This window comes from Thermobia domestica, chromosome 17 (assembly GCF_964235325.1).
Source record: "Thermobia domestica chromosome 17, izTheDome1.hap1.1, whole genome shotgun sequence".
In the NCBI taxonomy this organism is placed as follows: domain Eukaryota; kingdom Metazoa; phylum Arthropoda; class Insecta; order Zygentoma; family Lepismatidae; genus Thermobia; species Thermobia domestica.
The window spans coordinates 126,549,349-126,569,398 of NC_137470.1; the positions used below are offsets into that span (position 1 = coordinate 126,549,349).

The 20,050-nt window shown below is 34.5% G+C and overlaps 1 protein-coding gene across 22 annotated transcripts in view; it reads left to right on the top strand.

Annotated features, from left to right (window-relative positions):
* The window catches only part of Glut1 (Glucose transporter 1), a 942,408-nt gene that overhangs the window by 715,361 nt on the left and 206,997 nt on the right, over window positions 1-20,050 (top strand). For 16 of the 22 annotated variants that reach the window (XM_081744229.1, XM_081744226.1, XM_081744233.1 and 13 more), the window contains exon 3: window positions 17,998-18,262. The exons of 5 other annotated variants lie outside the window; for them this stretch is intronic. In XM_081744229.1, the coding sequence (XP_081600355.1) occupies window positions 18,006-18,262 (257 nt within the window). In that variant the 5' untranslated portion in view covers window positions 17,998-18,005. Of the gene's footprint in view, window positions 1-7,841; window positions 7,971-17,997; window positions 18,263-20,050 lie in introns of all 22 variants that reach the window. One more of the 22 variants, XM_081744246.1, reaches the window with a different exon arrangement.

The window sequence follows — 20,050 nt, forward strand, 5'->3', positions numbered from 1 at the left end:
TAAATTCATGGGGCCGTGAAATATTTCCGTTTAACACAGGTTTCCGTTTAATAAAGTTCCATTGAAGACAGGTTTTACTGTACAAAGTTAGTACTGAGGGAATAATAATCTTCAGTATAGTAAGGAAGTTTGGTTTTGTTTCGCATAAATCAATCATTTCCAATTGGGTGTTCTATAACGTTACAGTTTGTTGTTTATCCTCTCAGTAATCTACACGGAGAGAGCAAAGAGTAGGCATGCAGCCTGGAGTTGAGAAAGAACAATCGCAGCGGGCAAACCAGAACATCGATGCCGTAGTCTAATTTTGCAGATATGCTATTCGTGGATTCATGACTACTGCACACTGACAACACTCGTTTATTCATTTTCATCTCCTCCCCTTCTTTGCTCTAGTGTCTGTCTCGATCATATCTCTCAGTAAGAAAGCGTGCTCGTACGTTATACATCAGCCAATTGGAAATGTCGTGCGACACTGAGTTATAGTATTTAAGATGTAAAATTTGTTGTGTCTGCAAATGCGACGGAAAGGCGTCATGTTGGATACTGTTGTAAAGACTGTATTTTTCACATACGTTCTGTACAATTCAATATTCTAATAAACTAATCCGATATGTGCGGTTATTGAAAAACAGAAAAGCATATTTTATGTACAAATTATAATGTAGTTTCATATGATGTACGAGGGAATTGGCAAATGCTTCCTGTCTGACACTGAAATATCACACCACTTGTAATACGCCGTTCCCGACATATAATGCTATCTATGAGAGAAATAATGTATCAGTTTGAACTATCTAGCTGCGTCAGTTCGTTGGAGGCAGTCATTTGAACCAGTTGATGCCAGGGGCGTCATTTCAGACTTCGCTTGAGGGGGGCAAAAGTACCACCGACATAAGATTTTCACGTTTTGTACTAGTATATTAGTAGACAATCAATTAAAGTATATGTATTCCTTAAACTCTGGGGGGGGGCAATTTCCCCCTTCTGCCCCCCCCCCTAAATGACGCCCCTGGTTGATGCACGTTGAACTCGCATACTACATGACAATGCTCCAGTCCATATGGTTGTTGTTGTAAAGGGTGCAGCGAAAGACTGTGGCTTCGAGGAGATTCAGCATGCAGCATACAGTCCAAAGTAAGCATTCGAGCGTTGACAATAACAGCCGTGTGAACTGGATCATTGTCATGCAAGATACAAGCTCAACGTACAGTGGCTGATTCAAATGACTGCCTCCAACGAACTGACGTAGCTAGGCAGTTGAAACGGATTTTTCCGTAGATGAATGCCATGAACAACTTATTACCAGTGGCGTGATATTTCAGTTAGATCGGAAACTTTTGGAAATATCCTCGTAAGCTGTACTTACAATTAGTTGGCATTATTAGAGAGGTTATCATTTCTCAAGTTAAAGCATAAACAAATCAAAGATACGGTAACAAGTAAGGTGCACATTGTGTAAATATTGCGGTATATTTTATTGTTATTGATAAATGAAAGTGGTAGTTACGTGTACAATCATGTCAAGTTGCAAGTTACTAGAGGAGTAGTAGCTTTTGGTCATCTGTAGAAGGGATTAAAACGTATTCAACGTGGAGAGTTGGTTGATTTAAAACCGTTAATTCCAAGGATGTTATAAAATAGAGGATCTGCCTATATGTATCTTCATCCTATTAAATTAATGAAGCCAAAAAAACAACTGACCATCGGCAAATCTGATTGGCTACTCTCGTTTTCACCATTGTTTGATTGGCTACTTTCGTTTCCGCTATGATTGTTGGCTCAAAACATTGCGATGTTATTGGGTGGAGTGGGCAGAGTAGGGGTGGCAAAACTGTGACGTATGGCTTCAAGATTTTGTTGTAAGGGGCAGATCCTCTATTTTATAAGATCCTTGGTTACTTCTGAAACATGTCTCTCGGTGTCAGTGTAAGGGTTCGTCGGTTTAATTATTCAACAAAATATTGTCGTACCATCACCATTTTTTTTTTCATTTTCAACGTTGAAAACAGTTTAAAATGATGCTACCCACGCATTAGTAGTATATTGCTTAATATTAATGATGTTCAAAGTCAAAGACTTGTTACTTCCTTCGAGACAAATTGAGATATACCATCACAGGCCTGAATTTGTAGAATTTCTACAGAGCAATGTACAAAGTAGCTTTCGGTTTATTTATTGTTTCTATGACAAAATAAAACTTCAGCTTTAAATAATAAGCTGTATTGAAAAGAATCATCCAATTTCAAAAGCTTATATTTAAAAAAAAAACAAATAAACATAGAACAGCAGAGTAAAGGACCAGCACTTTCCTTATGGAAGAACAGTTTCGGTTATTTTTTTAAAAAGTTGATATTTCAAATCTTTACATTTTACTGAACAAAAGTCATAAATGGCACAACCGCCGACAAAAGTGAGACATTATACTATTGGTACATTACTCCGTACGATCTCTTGAACGAAACCGAATTTCTGGATTCTGTTTTTTTTTTTTCTTGCAGTAAATAGCTAGAGAAGTTATCTCTACCAAGTTTGTTATGGACTCAATCCCGTACAGATTAAGAATATGGGACCACTTTTTACCTCCGTTAGTGTACAGTGTAACTCTTGAACGAAAGTGATATTTTAAATTTCTGTTGTTGTTGTTTTTTTTTCAGTAGATAAGTAGACCAATTGTGTATATGTCATGTTTAAAAATGAAGTACATCCCGTTTATAATAAAAATATGGGAGGCACTTCTCTTACGTCCGTTAGTCCACACGATAGCTCTTGAACCAAAGCGAATTTTTCAATCTTGTATTTTTTTCAACAGATAGCTAGGACAGTCATTTCTACCGAGCTTGTTAATCGAAACAATCTTCTACAGTTTAAAGAATGTGGAATCCACTTCTTTACTTTCTTTACTCCAGACAATAACTCTTGGACGAAAGCAAATGCTTAATTTAATATCTCGGTCGAGTGTGTTAATGGAATCAATTCCGTGCAGGTTAATAATATGGGAAACATTTCTGTACCTCTTGTGTCATGGCATTATGCATCATCTGGTTATCCCATTATTCATTATCCAGTGGCCGCGGTGGCTAAGTGGTAGAACGTTCAGCTCTTGTGCAGGGGGTCCTTGGCTCGATATCCCAGCTCGCGCTAAGTGAACCTCGTAGTGGACAAACACTGTGTGCGTGGGTTTTCTCGGGGTTCTCCCACTTTCTTCCTTCTACCATTTCCTTCATTTTTCGCAATCACCGTCTCCTCTAGTCTAGCCTGCATAATCGTGGGACGTAAAACTTAGATTTCATTTCATTTTTTATTCATTATCCAATCTTCCAACCATCCACCATTCATATATCCAATTATTATTTTTTATCCAAGTACACATAATTCAGTCGTCTGTTAAATTAATTATACAAAGCTATTCCTTAATATATTGTGGTTCTTTAAGAACGACCACTCAGCCGAAAAAGTATAAAAACTTTTTGAGGCCAGCCATCCTGATTGAGGTTTTCCTGGATTTTCCTCATTCACACCAGGCAAATGCCGGGATGGTACCTAACATACAGGTCCCAGGTCGCTTCCTTCCTTCCTCAATCCTTTCTTCCTTCTCTTTCCTCGGATAGTGTGATCACCGAGGGACGTGATCCTTCGTACGTCACGGACTAACATGATCATAGATGCCGAAAGCCCAGAAATCTAAAAATTTTTAAAATCCTAATCTTTTTTTGAAAGACACTTTTTCCTTTTTTCTAAAAAGAAAATAAGAAAAAAATATTCCGTTTTTTAACATTGTTTCAAAATGGCATAAAACAACAAGCTTTTGTTTTCCTATAACCTCTATTCACTAGACAAATAACAATAATAATAAATAAATAAAATCTAGTGAAGACAGTAAGAGAGATCACGCAAAACGTAAGGATCTAGTCCCCATATTCTTAATCTGCATGAGATCGACTCTATTAACAAACTGCTACGAGATATAGCTATCTACTGCAAAGAAAAAAAAAATCAAAAACTTGTTTTCATCCCAGAGTTATCGTGGGCAGTAACAGAAATAAAGAAGTGGTTTTCATATTTTTAATTGCACAAGATTGACTTCCTTAACAAATTCGGAAGAGATTGTTCTAGCTATCTATTGCTAAAAAAAATAATAAATAAGTAAATAAATAAAACAATTTTGATCTAAACGGGATTGACTCCAAGCGTGGCCGAGAAAATTGCTTTATCTATGTACTGCAAAAACAGAATTTTAAAAATTTGCTTTTGTTCAAGAGTTAGCATGTGAACTACTAACTAATCACTGGTGTGATAGTCCTTTTTGGGCCTGAGCCTCTCCAACACCATCTGTTAGCGACCGGCTGAACTACGTCCAGCGAGCGTATCGACGAACACATGGTAAACGCTCTGCATTGCTTTGTCTCTAATAGGCGCGTCAGGAGCTTTCTGGGTCTATGTCATGTGAACTAACAGATGTAAAAATTTTCCTCTTATTTTCTTAATCTGCACGGGATAAACTCCATAGGGGTATCTGTTGCAAAAAAACAGAATTCAAAAATTCGGTTTCGTTCAAGAGTTATCGTGTGCTTAATGTACTTAAAGCACAATCTTGTATGTCTCCCTTATATGATTCTAATAATTGAGGTCTCGATTAGAGGGTTGCCTTTCCGGCCCATTATGATCAAAATGGTTTTTTAATCAAAATATCACAAATAAAGAAAACAAGCTGAAGCGCGTTTTTCATAAGGAAATTGTGAGGTGCTGTAAAATAGATGTCTGAATGCAAAATTTTGCGTACACAATTTTCATAAATGCCCAATATACTAGTTACCTTTTGAACGCACGGCGTATATCCACTCGATAGTCAAACTCTGCTTGATCCATTGAGCATTTTGTTAGAAAAACAAGAGCCGCCTATGGATTTCGTTTTATGTAAACACCAATCTCTATAAACTGTTTGTGCCAACGTCGAACGTTCTCAGCTGTAGGGGGTACAGTACTGTATTGTCAACGCAAATCACACTGCACCAGTGGCGTACGCAGAAGCTTGTTAAGGGGGTTCAAACTCCTAAGTTCATATGATTTATGCGTGCGTAACACTTCATATTTTAATATGGTGAATGATTATTTTTGCATAATATCTTGCTCAGGGTAGAAAATCCCGAACCCCTCCTTGCATACGCCCCTTTTCTGTACAGTTGTAACAATCAAAGCTGTTGAATTGAAAACTCAGAATACTTTCTGTTGGTGAGTCTCCATCTTGCCACACCAAGGAAACACCTACAAGCAATCAGTTAATACACTAATTTAACACTTTTAGTTCTTGGCTTATACAAGGTGTGTTATAAAAGTAATTAGACTGGCAACACTACACGAACGACAACGCTGCTGTGTTGGCTTGAAGACTGGCTGTGATTGGTCGGTGGCTGGTGCTCACTGATTGGTTAGTGGATTCTCCAATCAGTTGTTAGCCCGGTTACTGAATGTGACTAGTCGCTGGGTGCTGCTTTTGAATTAGGAAAATCCAGGTGTTACTCAGTTGATAGCCAACGTCTCTGTTGAGATTTCTGTCTACCTTCTTTCGAAATTGCTACGGCTTCTTTTATTTTCCTACCCCAATATCCTGAACTTCTGGAAAATATAGTGGTTTCGGAAAATAAGATGGCATGTCCTTGCTTCATACTGTGTTCTCCATTCATATTCCTTCATGTTTACTACAAAAAAAAAAAAAAAAAAAAAAAAAAAAAGAAAGAAAAAAAAAAGAAAACCACCATAACACTAAACATTCATCTACGTTTGTCATCGAAGTATCGCTAAACAACAAAATTAATAACAGCTTTGAACATGCAAAATCTTTACAATTTCATCGTTTACATGTTAAGAAAACAATGATAATGGGAGCCCAAATAAGTTTCCAACATAACCGAGAACTAACCACTTCTCGCAGAAGGTATTTGAAAGACTCATATGTAATACCTGAGTTAGACTCGGACTTAGTCGGTTTTCATTAATAGAGTATTCCGAACCCTACTAGGGCTTAGGATTGGAAGTGTCAATTAAAACTTTACATTCAGACATGTGTTTAGAAATTAACTCTACAATTCTGGTGTTCATTTTTTTATTCACTCTTGATTGCTTGGTTGTTTAGTGTTCACTAACTTAAAATACATTGAGTTTACCACATCCCATTAAATTGCATGGGTGGTTCAATTTTCAAATTACTGTAGTAAACCGTCGTATATCATTGCACTATCTTACAACAGCTATTGTTCGAAAATTATTTCTATTTCTTCAAACTCATATAAGATATTTAAGGCTTTCTTTCTGACCAGAGTAGTGCACTTGTTTATTAAAACTGGAGTAATGTGTAGCAGTTTCAACAACTTAATGTTGTCTTTCTGTGACCCTCAATCAAAAACTCAGAAGATGTTTTTCCATTAAGTGTTTGAGTTCTTAATGTTTTTCATTGTGTCTGAGAAACAGTGCCGGACTGGCCACGTTGGCTACTTGGCAATCGCGAAGGGCCCGAACCCCGAGGAGCCCCGCAAGGATCAAGAGGAACAGGACCTGTAGACCTTGGTCTAATTTTTGTTGTCGCAAATGTTTTCTTGAGTCTTCCTACCAAAAAGATTACGGAAGCCTAAGTTCGTTTTTCCGAAAGAAGTCTTCTCGAGCCCCCTTGCTCATATCAGTAACTTCACGATTACTTTTGATTGTGTCAGTATTATTGTAACTTTCTTGTGATCTATTTTGCACTACATATTTATTCAATGCGGGAAATATGATTTTGTTACTTATGTTTTGCAACTGGTATGTTAAGTTTATACATCTCTCTCTCTCTCTCTCTCTCTCTCTATATATATATATATATATATATATATATATATATATATATATATATATATATATATTATATATATATATATAATATAATATAATATAATATAATATAATATAATATAATATGGGGGCCTTTAGGGACCCGCGCCAAGGGTCCTCAACTTGGCCAGTCCGGCATTGCTGAAGAAGACTACGTTACGTTGTTGAAATTTCTACACATTATTTCAGTTTTAATAAATGTGATACTCTGATCAGAAAGTTTTCATTTATCTAATAAGTTGTAATGGGATAGCGTTACATAAGAGCTTTTACATAATGAATATATGAAACATCGGAGTAATTACAGATACTATCAATATTGGAGACTCGTCTGCTTAATCTTCAATATTCATTTGTATTTAATCATTGCAAATTAAACTTGATTCTAAAAGCTGCATTTCGTGTTGAATCATTGTAGGTGTAAGGTAGAAACAAAAGTTATAATAAGTTTAATAATAGTTGTGCTACGTAACTACTGGTTTCATTAAGAACATCTTTTTGTACATGTTTTTCTTTGTTCCCATCAACTGTACACGATCCACACTGCCAAGGCTCAAAACATATGTTGGGTTCAAATATTTCGGAACCGTAACATTGCCTTCTTCGGCAGTCATGAGACATTGTTAAGGTTCTGAAACATAACAAGTAGTACATTTTTTTTTTTTTTATTATTTGTTTCGTATAACCTTGACTGTGTGTAACTGATTTCTATGTTATAATATACATTTATTTCAAATTAATTTTTGTATGAATATTCGTAAACTAATTTACTTGATTGGAGCAGGTAAGTTTAATATTTACTGTCTTGTAACTTTACAATTGTCAGCTTTCGTATTTACAATGATAATAATAATTTCCTAATAATTACAACAAGGAAAAGACTTACTTGCGAAAGTAAATAACAATCTCTGCTTTGGCAGACAAAAATCGGAGCCAGTATCACTTACAGGAATTTTAACAATGTTTACTTTGGCATGCAGCGTGCAACGGACTTCGTCGACATAAACGTAAGCCCGCATGACAGTTGTTACTAAAGAAGTGCGCTCAATTGATGTATTGCCCGAGTTGTTTGTGATTCTGTTATAATGAGTGCAACCATTCCATATGAGGTATGTGTTGTATGCTACATCAAACATCATGTTTCATTATTATGTGTAAGCTTATTCCTTATTTCCTGCCTATTTTTTTCCTAGTTTGCCGAACATAGCGAATTTTCACATTTGTTATGTACTGCACCTTATTTTGGAAGCATATGTCTCACGTAGTTTTTTTTTCTTCTTTGCAAATTTTCGTGCTTCTTTCTCGAGCTATGGAAGTTGCTGTACATAAAAAGAAAGAACAACGTCTTAATCTGAAGTGGGGAAAATGTATTGATATTGTATTATCGATTAATCATGCTCTGAATAATTCGTTCGAACTTCCGATAGTTACAACTACCATTGTTTCCCCTTACAAAGTCAAGTCTCTAAACGCTGGTGTAGTGTGTAATTAATGTATGGAAGCTTTCTGTCCAAATTTAGGTGTCTGTCCCTTAATATAGTGTGTTGTCATTTCCATCCTCTGTGTACGTCTACAGAAAAAATAAATATGGAAAGAACTTTCGTCTACGACTGTCTATTTCATTTTACAGCGATTTATCGTATTCATGTGTTGATTTTAAGTAATTACTTTTTTATATTTACTGTATCTGATACTCTGTTACATTGGCTATTAACGTGTACTATTACGTTACCATGTTCTGTATCAATCGTGTAAGACACGGTATACGTATACTTGCAATAAATGTGCTGTAATAGTTTTTCATAGTTCTACTTAGGCATATCTATTATAACTTCTACCCTTGATTTCATTTACACTTCATTGATATGCCTGAGTAACATTATGTCATATTCCTACAAATATGTTAAAAAAAATAAACTTTCCATATTATTTATTATTGTTCTTTATTATTTTAAGATTGTAATATTCTTTTTTATCGTGTTTGAGTTTTTAAATAATAAAAATAAAAATTTGTTTAGTCATATCTTGATTTCAAATTTATTTAGTAGGAAAATACGTTCATATTTTCTCGCTGGCTTGATTTGTTTATTGAATATTTTGGTGGGAAGTTCTAATTCTTCATATAATCTTCCATACTGGTGATAATCTCGTTTCGAAATCTTTATATTATCAGTGGGCAATAAACGGTACATTTCTTACTAATATTTAACCTTTGTTTTTGATTCTAAAGTTTATTAATCCTTGTACTATGCTTATCTAAGTTTTGCTATTTTCTTGTGCATTTTATAGTTTTCAAGGCAAGTGTAAGATTTTTTAAATCTCCAAGTTCACATTCGTCCTAAACAAAATTATGTATGCTTTAAGTTTCTTAAGAAGGGTTAAGTTCCAAAGTTGGTCGTCCGTTTCTAGCAAAATTTTGAAAATTTATCGGAAAAAAGTGGATAATTTGCTCGTTTATGTGTTTGATAATATGTGATAACTTGTGTTTATTTATTTTTTTCATAAGCGGATATGATCATGGAACTATTAGGCAAGCGGAGGGAACAATTTCGCGCAAGGTTACCGCCTTTTTAGATTGTGGGAAAATAACGAGCATATGTATTCCGAACATGGCTCATGTGTGCAGACACACTGCAGTTGGTATCCTTATTCAGAGACGAGAACTTGCACTCTATCAATTTTAACAAAATGGGTCCAAACTTCCGTAACCCTAAGCTAACCTGACCCTATCCTACCTTACTTATCCCTACCTTACTCTACTCTACTCACCCTACTCTATTATACCCTTTTAAAGTGGTCCTAAAAATTCATGATTTTTAAATTTTCGTAGCTGTTATTAGGCTTTTTGTCGAAAACCAAGCGGACGACCAACTTTGAAATAAATACCCTTAAGAATATCTAACTTAATTAATCCACAGGCTTTGTTCGTTTTGTTTCAGTCGCTAGCGTAGGGAGTGGGTCAGAAATCATTCGTTTTCTTGTAATTGTTATTTGAAAAATTTAAGTTTTGTTCTACTGTTTGTTAAGTTCATTATCACTTGGCCAAAAACTGTACACCTACAGTATGGAGTGAAAGGAGGGGAGATATTAAATTTGCTTTGTTAAAGTATAGTGTGGCTAAAAAATCTCAGTACTTTCTGATGTTCCTAGTTATTTCTTTCATATTTACAATTACAAATTGATAATTACATTACAGAGTTATAACAAATGGAAATAAGCATGTTATGTATCTAGGAGTCAATATGACTTTCCCCATGATCACGACACAATCTTCCACCATGTTATTTTATGTATTTTTTGGACCATCTCAGAGTCACTCTTGGAAGGCGTATTGAACAGGTGCGTTAAAAGCTTTGTTACCGACGCTTCGAAATCCTGCATGATGTGTCTTATACATAACCAGTATATGACCACTTGTGAACTCATATGACAGCCACATATCTTTCCTTCACACTGAAAATACTAATGTTACAATTCCCAACTCTTTACAATGGCTTACAATTGAGTGTCTCCTTAGAGTCCACCAAACATTTTTCGTAATGAATACACAAAAAATTCCAATCTCACAAGAAGGTGTAGTGAATATTACTGGCACAATTTCCACGAACACCTCTGTTTATCAGAAGAAAGAAAATAAATTTATTGGAAATTTTCGTTCACGCTATAGATAAAGAATACATTTGAAAATAGTGGGATCTTGTGAATTGTTTTATTTTTAACAATAATATTACCAAATAATCATAATGCATGGTGTTTCTGGAGTCCTACCGTATATGAAAGAGTCATGAATTCCAAACCAAGAGTTGTATCAACACGAAATAAATTCTAAAATGTTCCTTAGAACCCTTGAGAACATCGTTTTCAAAAGGATAAGGATTGGTAAGGCCCATGATTCAGTTTATATTTTCTTTTTATGAATACTTCTGGTATGTTTTAAATAAATGCATTATATCTATATTATAGTTGTATAATTAGCAAATTTGTGTTGATACTAGAAGTTTCTGCTTATAAAGTTAGGTGTTTACTCAGAAGTTTCGTATTTTAGACGATATTTTTACAATTCCTTAAATTTTTGCAGTTCTTGGAATAAATTATATCAGGGAGATATTTTACATATGATAATCTCCTATCTATACAGTATGTTTAGAAACTCAATTACCAAACTCCAGGAGGTGATTGCTTATATCTAATGAAAGAAAAGAATTCTAACAAACGTGTGTCGAAAAATGCCTTGTTTCAGAGTTACAGACCGCCGAAAATTCGAAATATCATGTTTTGAAACGCACTGGCTTGAAGACTAGGGGACCTCTCTCAAGCGGCTCAAGGGATTACACAGGAATTAGTATGCGCTCAACATAAATATTCTCCAGAAAATTGGGGAACAGGGATACATTCTTAAGTACTAATAGAGCATTCGTTTCACCGATATCGGAGAATTGCGAATCCTGCGTAATTCGTTGAAACGCTTGCAATAGGCCCCATAATTTTCAACCCAGGACGTTTAAAAACATAATGTTTTGCATTTTCGAACGTTTATAACTGAAAGTGGGCATTTTTGGACGCATGTTTATTAGCAATTTTTCTTTAATTTTGTATGGAGGATCACCCCCTGGAGTTTGGTCAAGCTATATTTAAAAAGATATTTTTGAACAGTCATTCAAAACATTCGAAAGGAGAAAGTAATATATATAAAAGTGTTTTCGAATATTGAGTGTGACACTGCTGCATAAAGTTTCGATCTAAATGTCTTGACTTCGATATGTCTTAAGATACCCACATTGAAATAGTCTTTTGAATAATGAGTTCGTGAGTGTAATTCGTGTTAATCAGTGCACATTATCAACGTAACAAAAATTCTCGATATTCCATTCCAATTTATTTTCTTTGTCGAAAAGGACTTTCACTACATACTTTATAAGCAGAAAAAACAACTTGCACTATTAACATAAATTTTCTAATTACATAACTGTGAAGTACATGTCCTGCATTTATTAAACAATACCCGAAGTATTCTCCCCTACACCACCTCCATTACTGTATTATGGCTAAATATGAACCTTACCACTCCTCATCTTTCTGACAATAACGCACAGCTGTACAGCGCCAGATCTCCAACTGTGTGCTCAATTCCTATACAAACACACTTGTGTTCTTCAGGAATCCCAAAATAGTAAAGTTAATGATCTTCATTCCGAAAGTCTTGATTAACCATCTTTTTTCCCCTTCTTTTAGGTCGTGCAAATTTAAAGGTTTTTGCGCATACATTTTCATTTTAACATTGCCTCACAAAAAGTTGTATAATTTCCTCACAACAAGATGTAGAATTTCAAATCGAGAGACCTTGTAGGCAAGAAATGCGACCAACTCATCTGTCTTAGTGCGTCCTGATAATATTTCACTCCTATACACGTACACGACAAGTGGATATAAAGTGTGTGTGTGTGTGTGTGTATGTTCTTTCAAAACAACTGCATAATGATCTGCTGCAGTGACTGTAAAGAAGGTAAAGGATTAACACGTGTTGAAAGCTAACAAAACTATGTATTCCTCGTCTGTTTATTTCTATAACTAAAAGTTTGGAGTATTGATAGAAGCCCTATGTGTTTTTTCAGTAATAATGTCTTCCTCGGAGAATGCTTTATAGAGATGGTATACCACACATCAAACTTGGTACTGTGTTGTTCTTTGAACTTCCTAAAGCACATTTAATCGTTTCTGTTCCTTGGGATTTATATTCTATAAATTTCCTGGAACTACTTATGCACTACAACAAGTAAACTTAACGTCAGCAGACTATAGAACACGCTGAGCTTTTTCCTGAATAGTCACTGTTTTGTTACCAACTTACTGCTTATTGTTTGTGAAATGCTAACGCATAATGTTGCCAATTCAAGAATATTAAATTATCCCATATAATGTACAAGTTCATGTTGATACGATTCTCCGTTTGCAATCCATGCCGCTTTCAAATCCGGTTGGACTTTAGAAACATCCTTACGCAAATTAAATGAGCTAGATATAATGTGTGTGAATGCGTTACGGTCTGCTATGAACATCAATAATTATAAACAAAATTTGAAGACAACTAAACAATTGGTTAGTAAACCGTGCTAACGAAGTATGTAGCCTTTTTCATACAGCTGAACAATTGTAACATTCTCTTCAAATACACCTGCCACACAAACTTAACAACACAATATAAGCAGACACCTTCACTCCTAAGAGACACTGATCATTTGTGATTCCAGAAACATCATACATCTTGTGGAAAATTTTGGCTGGTTTTTCAGTTAAACATAAATGAATATAGACTTTTTAATAAAACCTTTCGCTTCAATGTTTCATTCACTAAGTACAATCTAATACCTTTGTACGTAGATAGATATGGATGATGGTGATGTTTCCTGAACCATATTCATATATTTGTCTTACTACCATGTACCTACCAGATTAACTGTTGCAGGTTGTTCCATCGTGCGCTTCTTGGTATATGGTTTTCGTAAAGATGAATTTAATCTTCAGTTCTGCATATACTGTTATTTACGTAGATTGTCACTCATTGTGAATCTGATCTTAATTTACCTTAAGTTCAGTAATGATTTTGCGCGATGCACTGGATTTATTTCATCATTAAGTTGCCAGTGAAGTGTGACATTCTCAAGTATAGTGCACCCTTTAAGTGATAGAAAGATGGTCACTGTTACAGTAATTGATGTTGTTATTTTAGGGATGCCTCTTCTGTTAATCTCTTCTCACTGTAGAGAAACGCCAATTATTGTACGTTCTTTTGCATAAAAAAGAATAAGATCTGACCAAAGCAAAGATTTACTATTAATACTCTGTGTTACAGTATCGACAGTATCATTGCCTTCTTCAGACACATTATAGACGTACAATCTAAAACTACAGAACGAAAGGTCACTTCTCATGACTAATAAGATTCTTCTTTTCATTTTTACAGTTCTAACAACCAATGAGATTCTTCCTTTCATTTTTTTTTATAAGTCATCTCACATTTTCTGAAGATTATATGCTAATCTTACATTGTACTTACATAATGAGCCTTGATGAATGCAATGATGTGTTGTCGAAACTGTAACACCAGCTTTTGTTCAGACTTTATTTTTATTTAAGAAGTACACCTAGTCCCAAATCTAAAATGAACAACATTGTTTACTCGTTATTCAAAAAAAAAAAAAAAAAAAAAAAAAGTGTCAACGTAAAAATACAAAAGAGGATTATAGAATTTAGACGAAATGGAACATATGTTAAATCTTCATGGAGGATACCTCATGCTTAACACTTGTTACCTCAAAGAACTCTGTCCAAGTATCTTCACCTTCATTCCTACTAACAAAAATCTATTTAAAAATTTTTACTCTCGTTTCACTGTGATACCATTTTTTAAAACCTAAATCCAATGTCTACACAAATTTCCTGTACTGATTTTATAACTGCTCTTGAAGTAAATGTACACCATATATTTTACCTAATTGTCCAACAATCTTCTTATATTCATATACTTAAAGCACTAGTCAATACTTAACGTATGATTTAATATCATTTCACGAGTTTGACTGAAAAGATAGTGTAGTGGTTTGTATCGAACTTGTGACTAAAAACTCCTAGAACCGAATCGAGGAAATGAATATCAAATGAACAGTTCGCAAGTTTTGTCAATTTTGTACTGATTGGAAGAACGATTTTAATGCCCTGTAATAATATATTCTTCAAAATATGAACATTTTGACATTTCATTCTCATAGATCCTTTTAAAGTGGTTTTAGAACAATCTTTTTCCGGGAGTCTAATCCTAAAATATTTAAGATTTAGATACCAAAATTTTGAATCGAAGATCTTAGAAACAATCTATAATTATCTATTGATTAATATACAGTCACCAAGTTTTCAAACTATCAAAATTATTATGTTTAAATACTCGGATTTTTATTTCTTCAATTGGTCTAATGAAGTAACAGTCTATAGGGAAATGAAACTTAGAACTAGTAGTTTCAATTCAGTTGAAAAAGTGAGAATTGGCGTTCAGCAAGGCATAGGTAGAAAGAATCTTATCAGTTGAAGATCTCCTCAACACATGATGCCCTCACTTCCTTAATCGTTACAAATATTTCATAAGAGTTATCGATATTGAGAAAAAACGTATTTAGTCAATGTTATGTTCCTTTCATTTTTATTAAAATAACGAAATATAGTTTTCATAGTCTTATTCTCCTTAGATTAAGTTCAGAGAATAAATAAATAAATAAATAAATAAATATAAAAAGAAGAAAGAAAAGAAAACGGTAGAAAACCGAACAACTTACCGGTGAATTTTTAGCGTTTGCTTTTAGGTCTTGCTAGCCAAATAATCATAGCATTCAGAGCCAGCTCTACCATATGTGCAACACGTGCATTTGCATGGGGCGAAAAGTTTCAAGGAGCAGCAAAATTTGCCATTTTAATCTGTCTTGTTTAAAGTAAATATTTCTTGCTGGAAACAGACTTCATGATGATGATGGTAGTTAAATTTACTAAGCTGACCTTCTATTTGAATACTATACTCATAAATCATGTTTAGGTCGCATCAGTTTAAGATCACATGGACAGTACTAAAACAAATGGTCAAATCCCAGCATGAATTGATTGCTTGATTGTTGTCAAATACAAGTACAGTTCTCGAACAGCAGCTCTCATTTATTTAGTTATCACCGTTTTGATATGAAAACTAGTCTTAGTCTTTGTCACAAACAAGTTCCTTATCATTGAAAGTGCAAACAAGTTTCCTTTAAAAAAAAAATTTAACAGATGTAGAAGAAGAATCAAAAAATACAGATAAAACAGCTAGTCGCACTGGAATTGCAAACTGATATATTGAGATTGAAGCACGATATTGAATTCTATAAAAAAGTATTCCATGTTTTCTCTACAGATGTGTTTGTTTAAAGAAAAAAACAGAGACGACGAGGTTGTATTTGTAGTGTTTAGACTCTTCTGAGTGCGAGAGCTCTTTTCCTCCCCTTTGTTGTTCATGATGGGGTAAAATACTTAGAATCGTGGCTTTTAAGATTTATTGTTTCTGGATAAGGGGAAAGAGGGGAATGGTTGTCATTGCATGGGACGGCAAATTGCCTAGGGCCGGTCCTGATAGCATGAACTTTTTATGTAAATAACTGAGAATTGAAGTACTGTGATATGATATTAAAATATTTAGTTTAGCTCAGAACGCTGTAAAATACATAATAGAAGAATGCTATCTGGAGAATGGGTTGTTAAAGATCTTGGACTCTTGCTGTAAAGACCTTCATAGATTTCACTTTCATTCTTAATAATAGATTTATGTCATAATAATAAACTTATTGCATTAGTAATTAAGTTTAGTGTAATGTATAATTATAAAAAAAGATAAATACGCACTCGAAACACGATTAAACACTAGTTTTCACGTATGTGCTTTGTTAGTAGTTAGATAACTAGTTTCAAATTTCCTAAGTAGTTCAAGATGCACACATTTATTAAATACCTAAAAGTAAACAATCAAAGCTTTCGATAAAGGGTCATTTACAAATGTCATGGATTCAAAGGAGGGCGTCGATATATATTCTTGAACTAATCTACCATATGTAGAGAATCTTAAATCTATCATTGTAGGGGGCCGCGGTGGCTCAGTGGTAGAGCGTTCACCTCTGGTGCTTGGGGTCCCGGGTTCGATCCCAGCCCCCGCCAAGTAAACTTTGTGGTGGACAAACATCATGTCCGTGGGTTATCTCGGGGTTCTCCCGTTTCCTCCCACTTTCTTCATTCCACCATTTCATTCACTACTCATCATCTCTTTTAGCCTAACCTGCATAACCGTGGGACGTAAAACTCAAAGATTTCATTTCATTTAGCTATCATTGTAGGCACCTGGTAAAAGAAAATACACTAGAACTCTCAGTTGAAAGCAAGGTATGTGTAGTGTTTCGGTGTGCGTGTAGGAATTGTTTCTCCTTGTGTTTGCACATAGACCATTCTTATCAAACGGTAGAGAACAGGGTTGCTCTGTAGATACAATCATGTTGACATGGTTGTGGATTTGTGGTTTATTTTTCTGTGCCTAAGAGAGCAAAATAATTATCTCTCTTTGTGGTTGTTTCTGTCTCAAAAAATTATCACAGCCCACTTGTAAGTCTGAAGCTGGCTTTTGGTTGATAAAATATCATAGCTGTGTATAAAACTCGACATGTTATTACAATTTGTCTTCATCACAAAATACCAGGAATATTATGGTTCTTTCTAGACGTATACCAATGCATTCTAATAGAATTGATCTTCAATGTGTTTATTCCTGTGGAAATTACTTGATATCATTGAATTAATTAGTTCTTCGGGACATCAGTAATTCTTTTACTACGTTTTACTACGTTACTGTAACTTGTTTTTATTGTTCAAATTTTGAGAGGACTTTGAGTTCGATAATTATAAAATAGAGAGCTTTAATTTCGTGGTAGTATTAGAGAGCTAGCACCTACACGTGTTTGAACATTATGTTTGTAAAGCATTACATGTTAATTGTATTATATTACGTATTCTTCGTCAATTTATTCATTTATCTTTTCTTTTGCTTTCTAAGTAATTTCTTTGCCTTATACTTTTGAATATTTTTACTAGGTCTGTGTGCTTTAATCTAGCAACTTTTCTTTTTATTCCGCTCTCAATGTCTTTTGTTCTCCATCTCATCCATTCTTCATCAGAGCACTCATCCCTCTCCTTTACTTGGTTGCTGTCATTTCTTCCTTCTCCCATCATAGGAATTATCGTGTTATTTTCCTCGTGAGTAAGATACCTTCCATTTCAGCTCACTGTGGTCGACGAAGTCCCTTGCGATTTTAGGATTTTGAACCTGATATCTTTATCTTCTGTCCAATGTCTTATAATGCATTGAACTGTTTCGTATGTGGGTGTAATATATTTTTGCTGTACATGATGCTACAACGTTGTGGTTTGAATGAATATGCATTACTAAAAACGACAGCGTTGTGGAAATTCGTCAACAGTCTTGTCTCGATTGTTCTATGTTAATGTGAGTATGGAGTCTTCTGTAATTCGATTGTGTTTTGTTCTTTTTTATTGCCTGCTTCATTTCATACATACGAGCAGGCAGGAGAATGGGTGAAACGAAGGGTGTTAAACCCATGAAAAAATCGCAGCAACAAAAAGAAGTTGCTGAAATCCACCCGGTCCCTGGAGATATTTTGGAACTGCAAGGCACCAGCGAACATGTCGGGTCGCCCGAACCTCTCGAAGAGGCTGGCGCCTGCGAGTTGACCACAGAACCTCAGGAAATCCGCCGGAGGGTTAGTGATGAAACGCAGGAAGAAATTCAGGAGGAAGATGAGGCCACTCTGAGGGAGTTGCTTTTGAGGTATGTTCTTCCTCACCCTCTTATACACACCTCAGCATGCTCGCTCTCCCCTAATAGGCTTCATATAATATATATATATATATATTTAATTTTGCTATCTCAGAAAGTGGTTCATTGGTGCGGAAGTTCTCAAAATATATAAATGTATCTAGATCTGAAATGCAAGGCATTGGTAACTTCATCGATAAAACCTGTACAGAAGAATATTTTAACATAAAATAGATTAATTCAATATCCAATATCCTCCTACTTTATTCCAATAAATTTTCACTTCTAATCGGAAATAATCTTTAAAAACGCAGTATACTCATTTAAGCTGCTGTATAACATTAGTCAATTGCTTAATGACAGCTGTTAAACGTTAACTCGGCTGTCTATCTTAAGTGTATGAGCAATTTGTGTAAATAATTTTACTGAAATGTGATTATTCAGCTACTGTTAATAATAATCACAGGAAACAATAACATTACAGGAAATATTAACAATGTTTTGTAGACGAAATAATCATGTGTTTAGTAGTAAATTCTGAATGTACATAGTGAGTTGTTATACTATTCCACTATTTAAATAATAGAAACGTGACGAAATTTTATATTGATATTTCAGTTGTATTATCTTCAATATTTGAAAGCAATTCAACAATGTTACTTCTATTTAATTGTTAAGGTTATTTTAAAGTCATGACTTATACTTAACTATGCATTTCTATAAGAAATTTGAATATTTAAGTGATTAATAGGAAAATTATCATTAATATCTGCTTCAATAAGAAAGAATAAATTAGAAGTACCCTTGAAGCTAACATATTAGCAAGATTTCTAAAATGTGTGTTAAAATCATTCAAAAAATAATAAAGTTAGCATTCCTAATACCTAACAATACAGAAAGAGGTAGAAACTTAGACATTGAAATAAAGGACTATTTACTCTCTCAATACTTCAATAAATATAATAGGCAATGTTAGTGTAATAGCAAGTGATGCTGTACTAGCGTGTTCTGTTGTTGCATTTGTTAAACTATCTGGAGGAAAGTAAATTCTTTGTTTCAGTATCCAAATGGACGATGTTCTGGTTTCTCTGTGCGAATACATAGAGCTACGCTAAAAGTTTATATTTGGCAGTAAATACGAGAAAATTCATTATAGGATTTTCCCCTCGCCCCAACCCCCTTTCGTAACTACTTCGTTGTTAAATAGTGAGCTTCTGCAGCAGTGAACCAAAATCTGGAAAGATTTTTTATTTGCTTCTCTTTGAAGGGTACCCTGTTCAAAGGTCAACTAGCTGGGTTCGTTTACTCCTGCTTATCCACATGCTGTGCTTCTTGGTTCTTTCTCTGCGCTTCCATACGGAAAAAAAAAGTGGAAGAACGAGAAAGGGAGAGAGAAAATGGAGGGAGAAAATGAATTTAAAAAACCCTTTGGAGACCAGGATGTTCCTATTAGACAGTCGCGGAAAAAGGAAAGGGACGACGTTGCCTTTAGTGTTCAGTCTACTATGGATTAGCGATTTTCGTACAAAAAAAAAAAAAAAAAAAGTTATTATCCTGTTGGCCTGTAACTCTAAAGCACATTTCAATGTTAACTTTTTTTCTAAGAGTTTGTGTGCTTCAAAAGCTTTCAACCACTTTCAGATACAAAATGGATTGTAGCTAGGACAACGAAGAATTTGATGCTTATTACGTTCGCAAATAAAGAAAACGTTTAGTCTATTATTTATATTTATCTTCGTATGTTCAGATAGATAAAATTTACGAGAAAGCAGTATGAATTCTAAAAAAGCAACAAACATA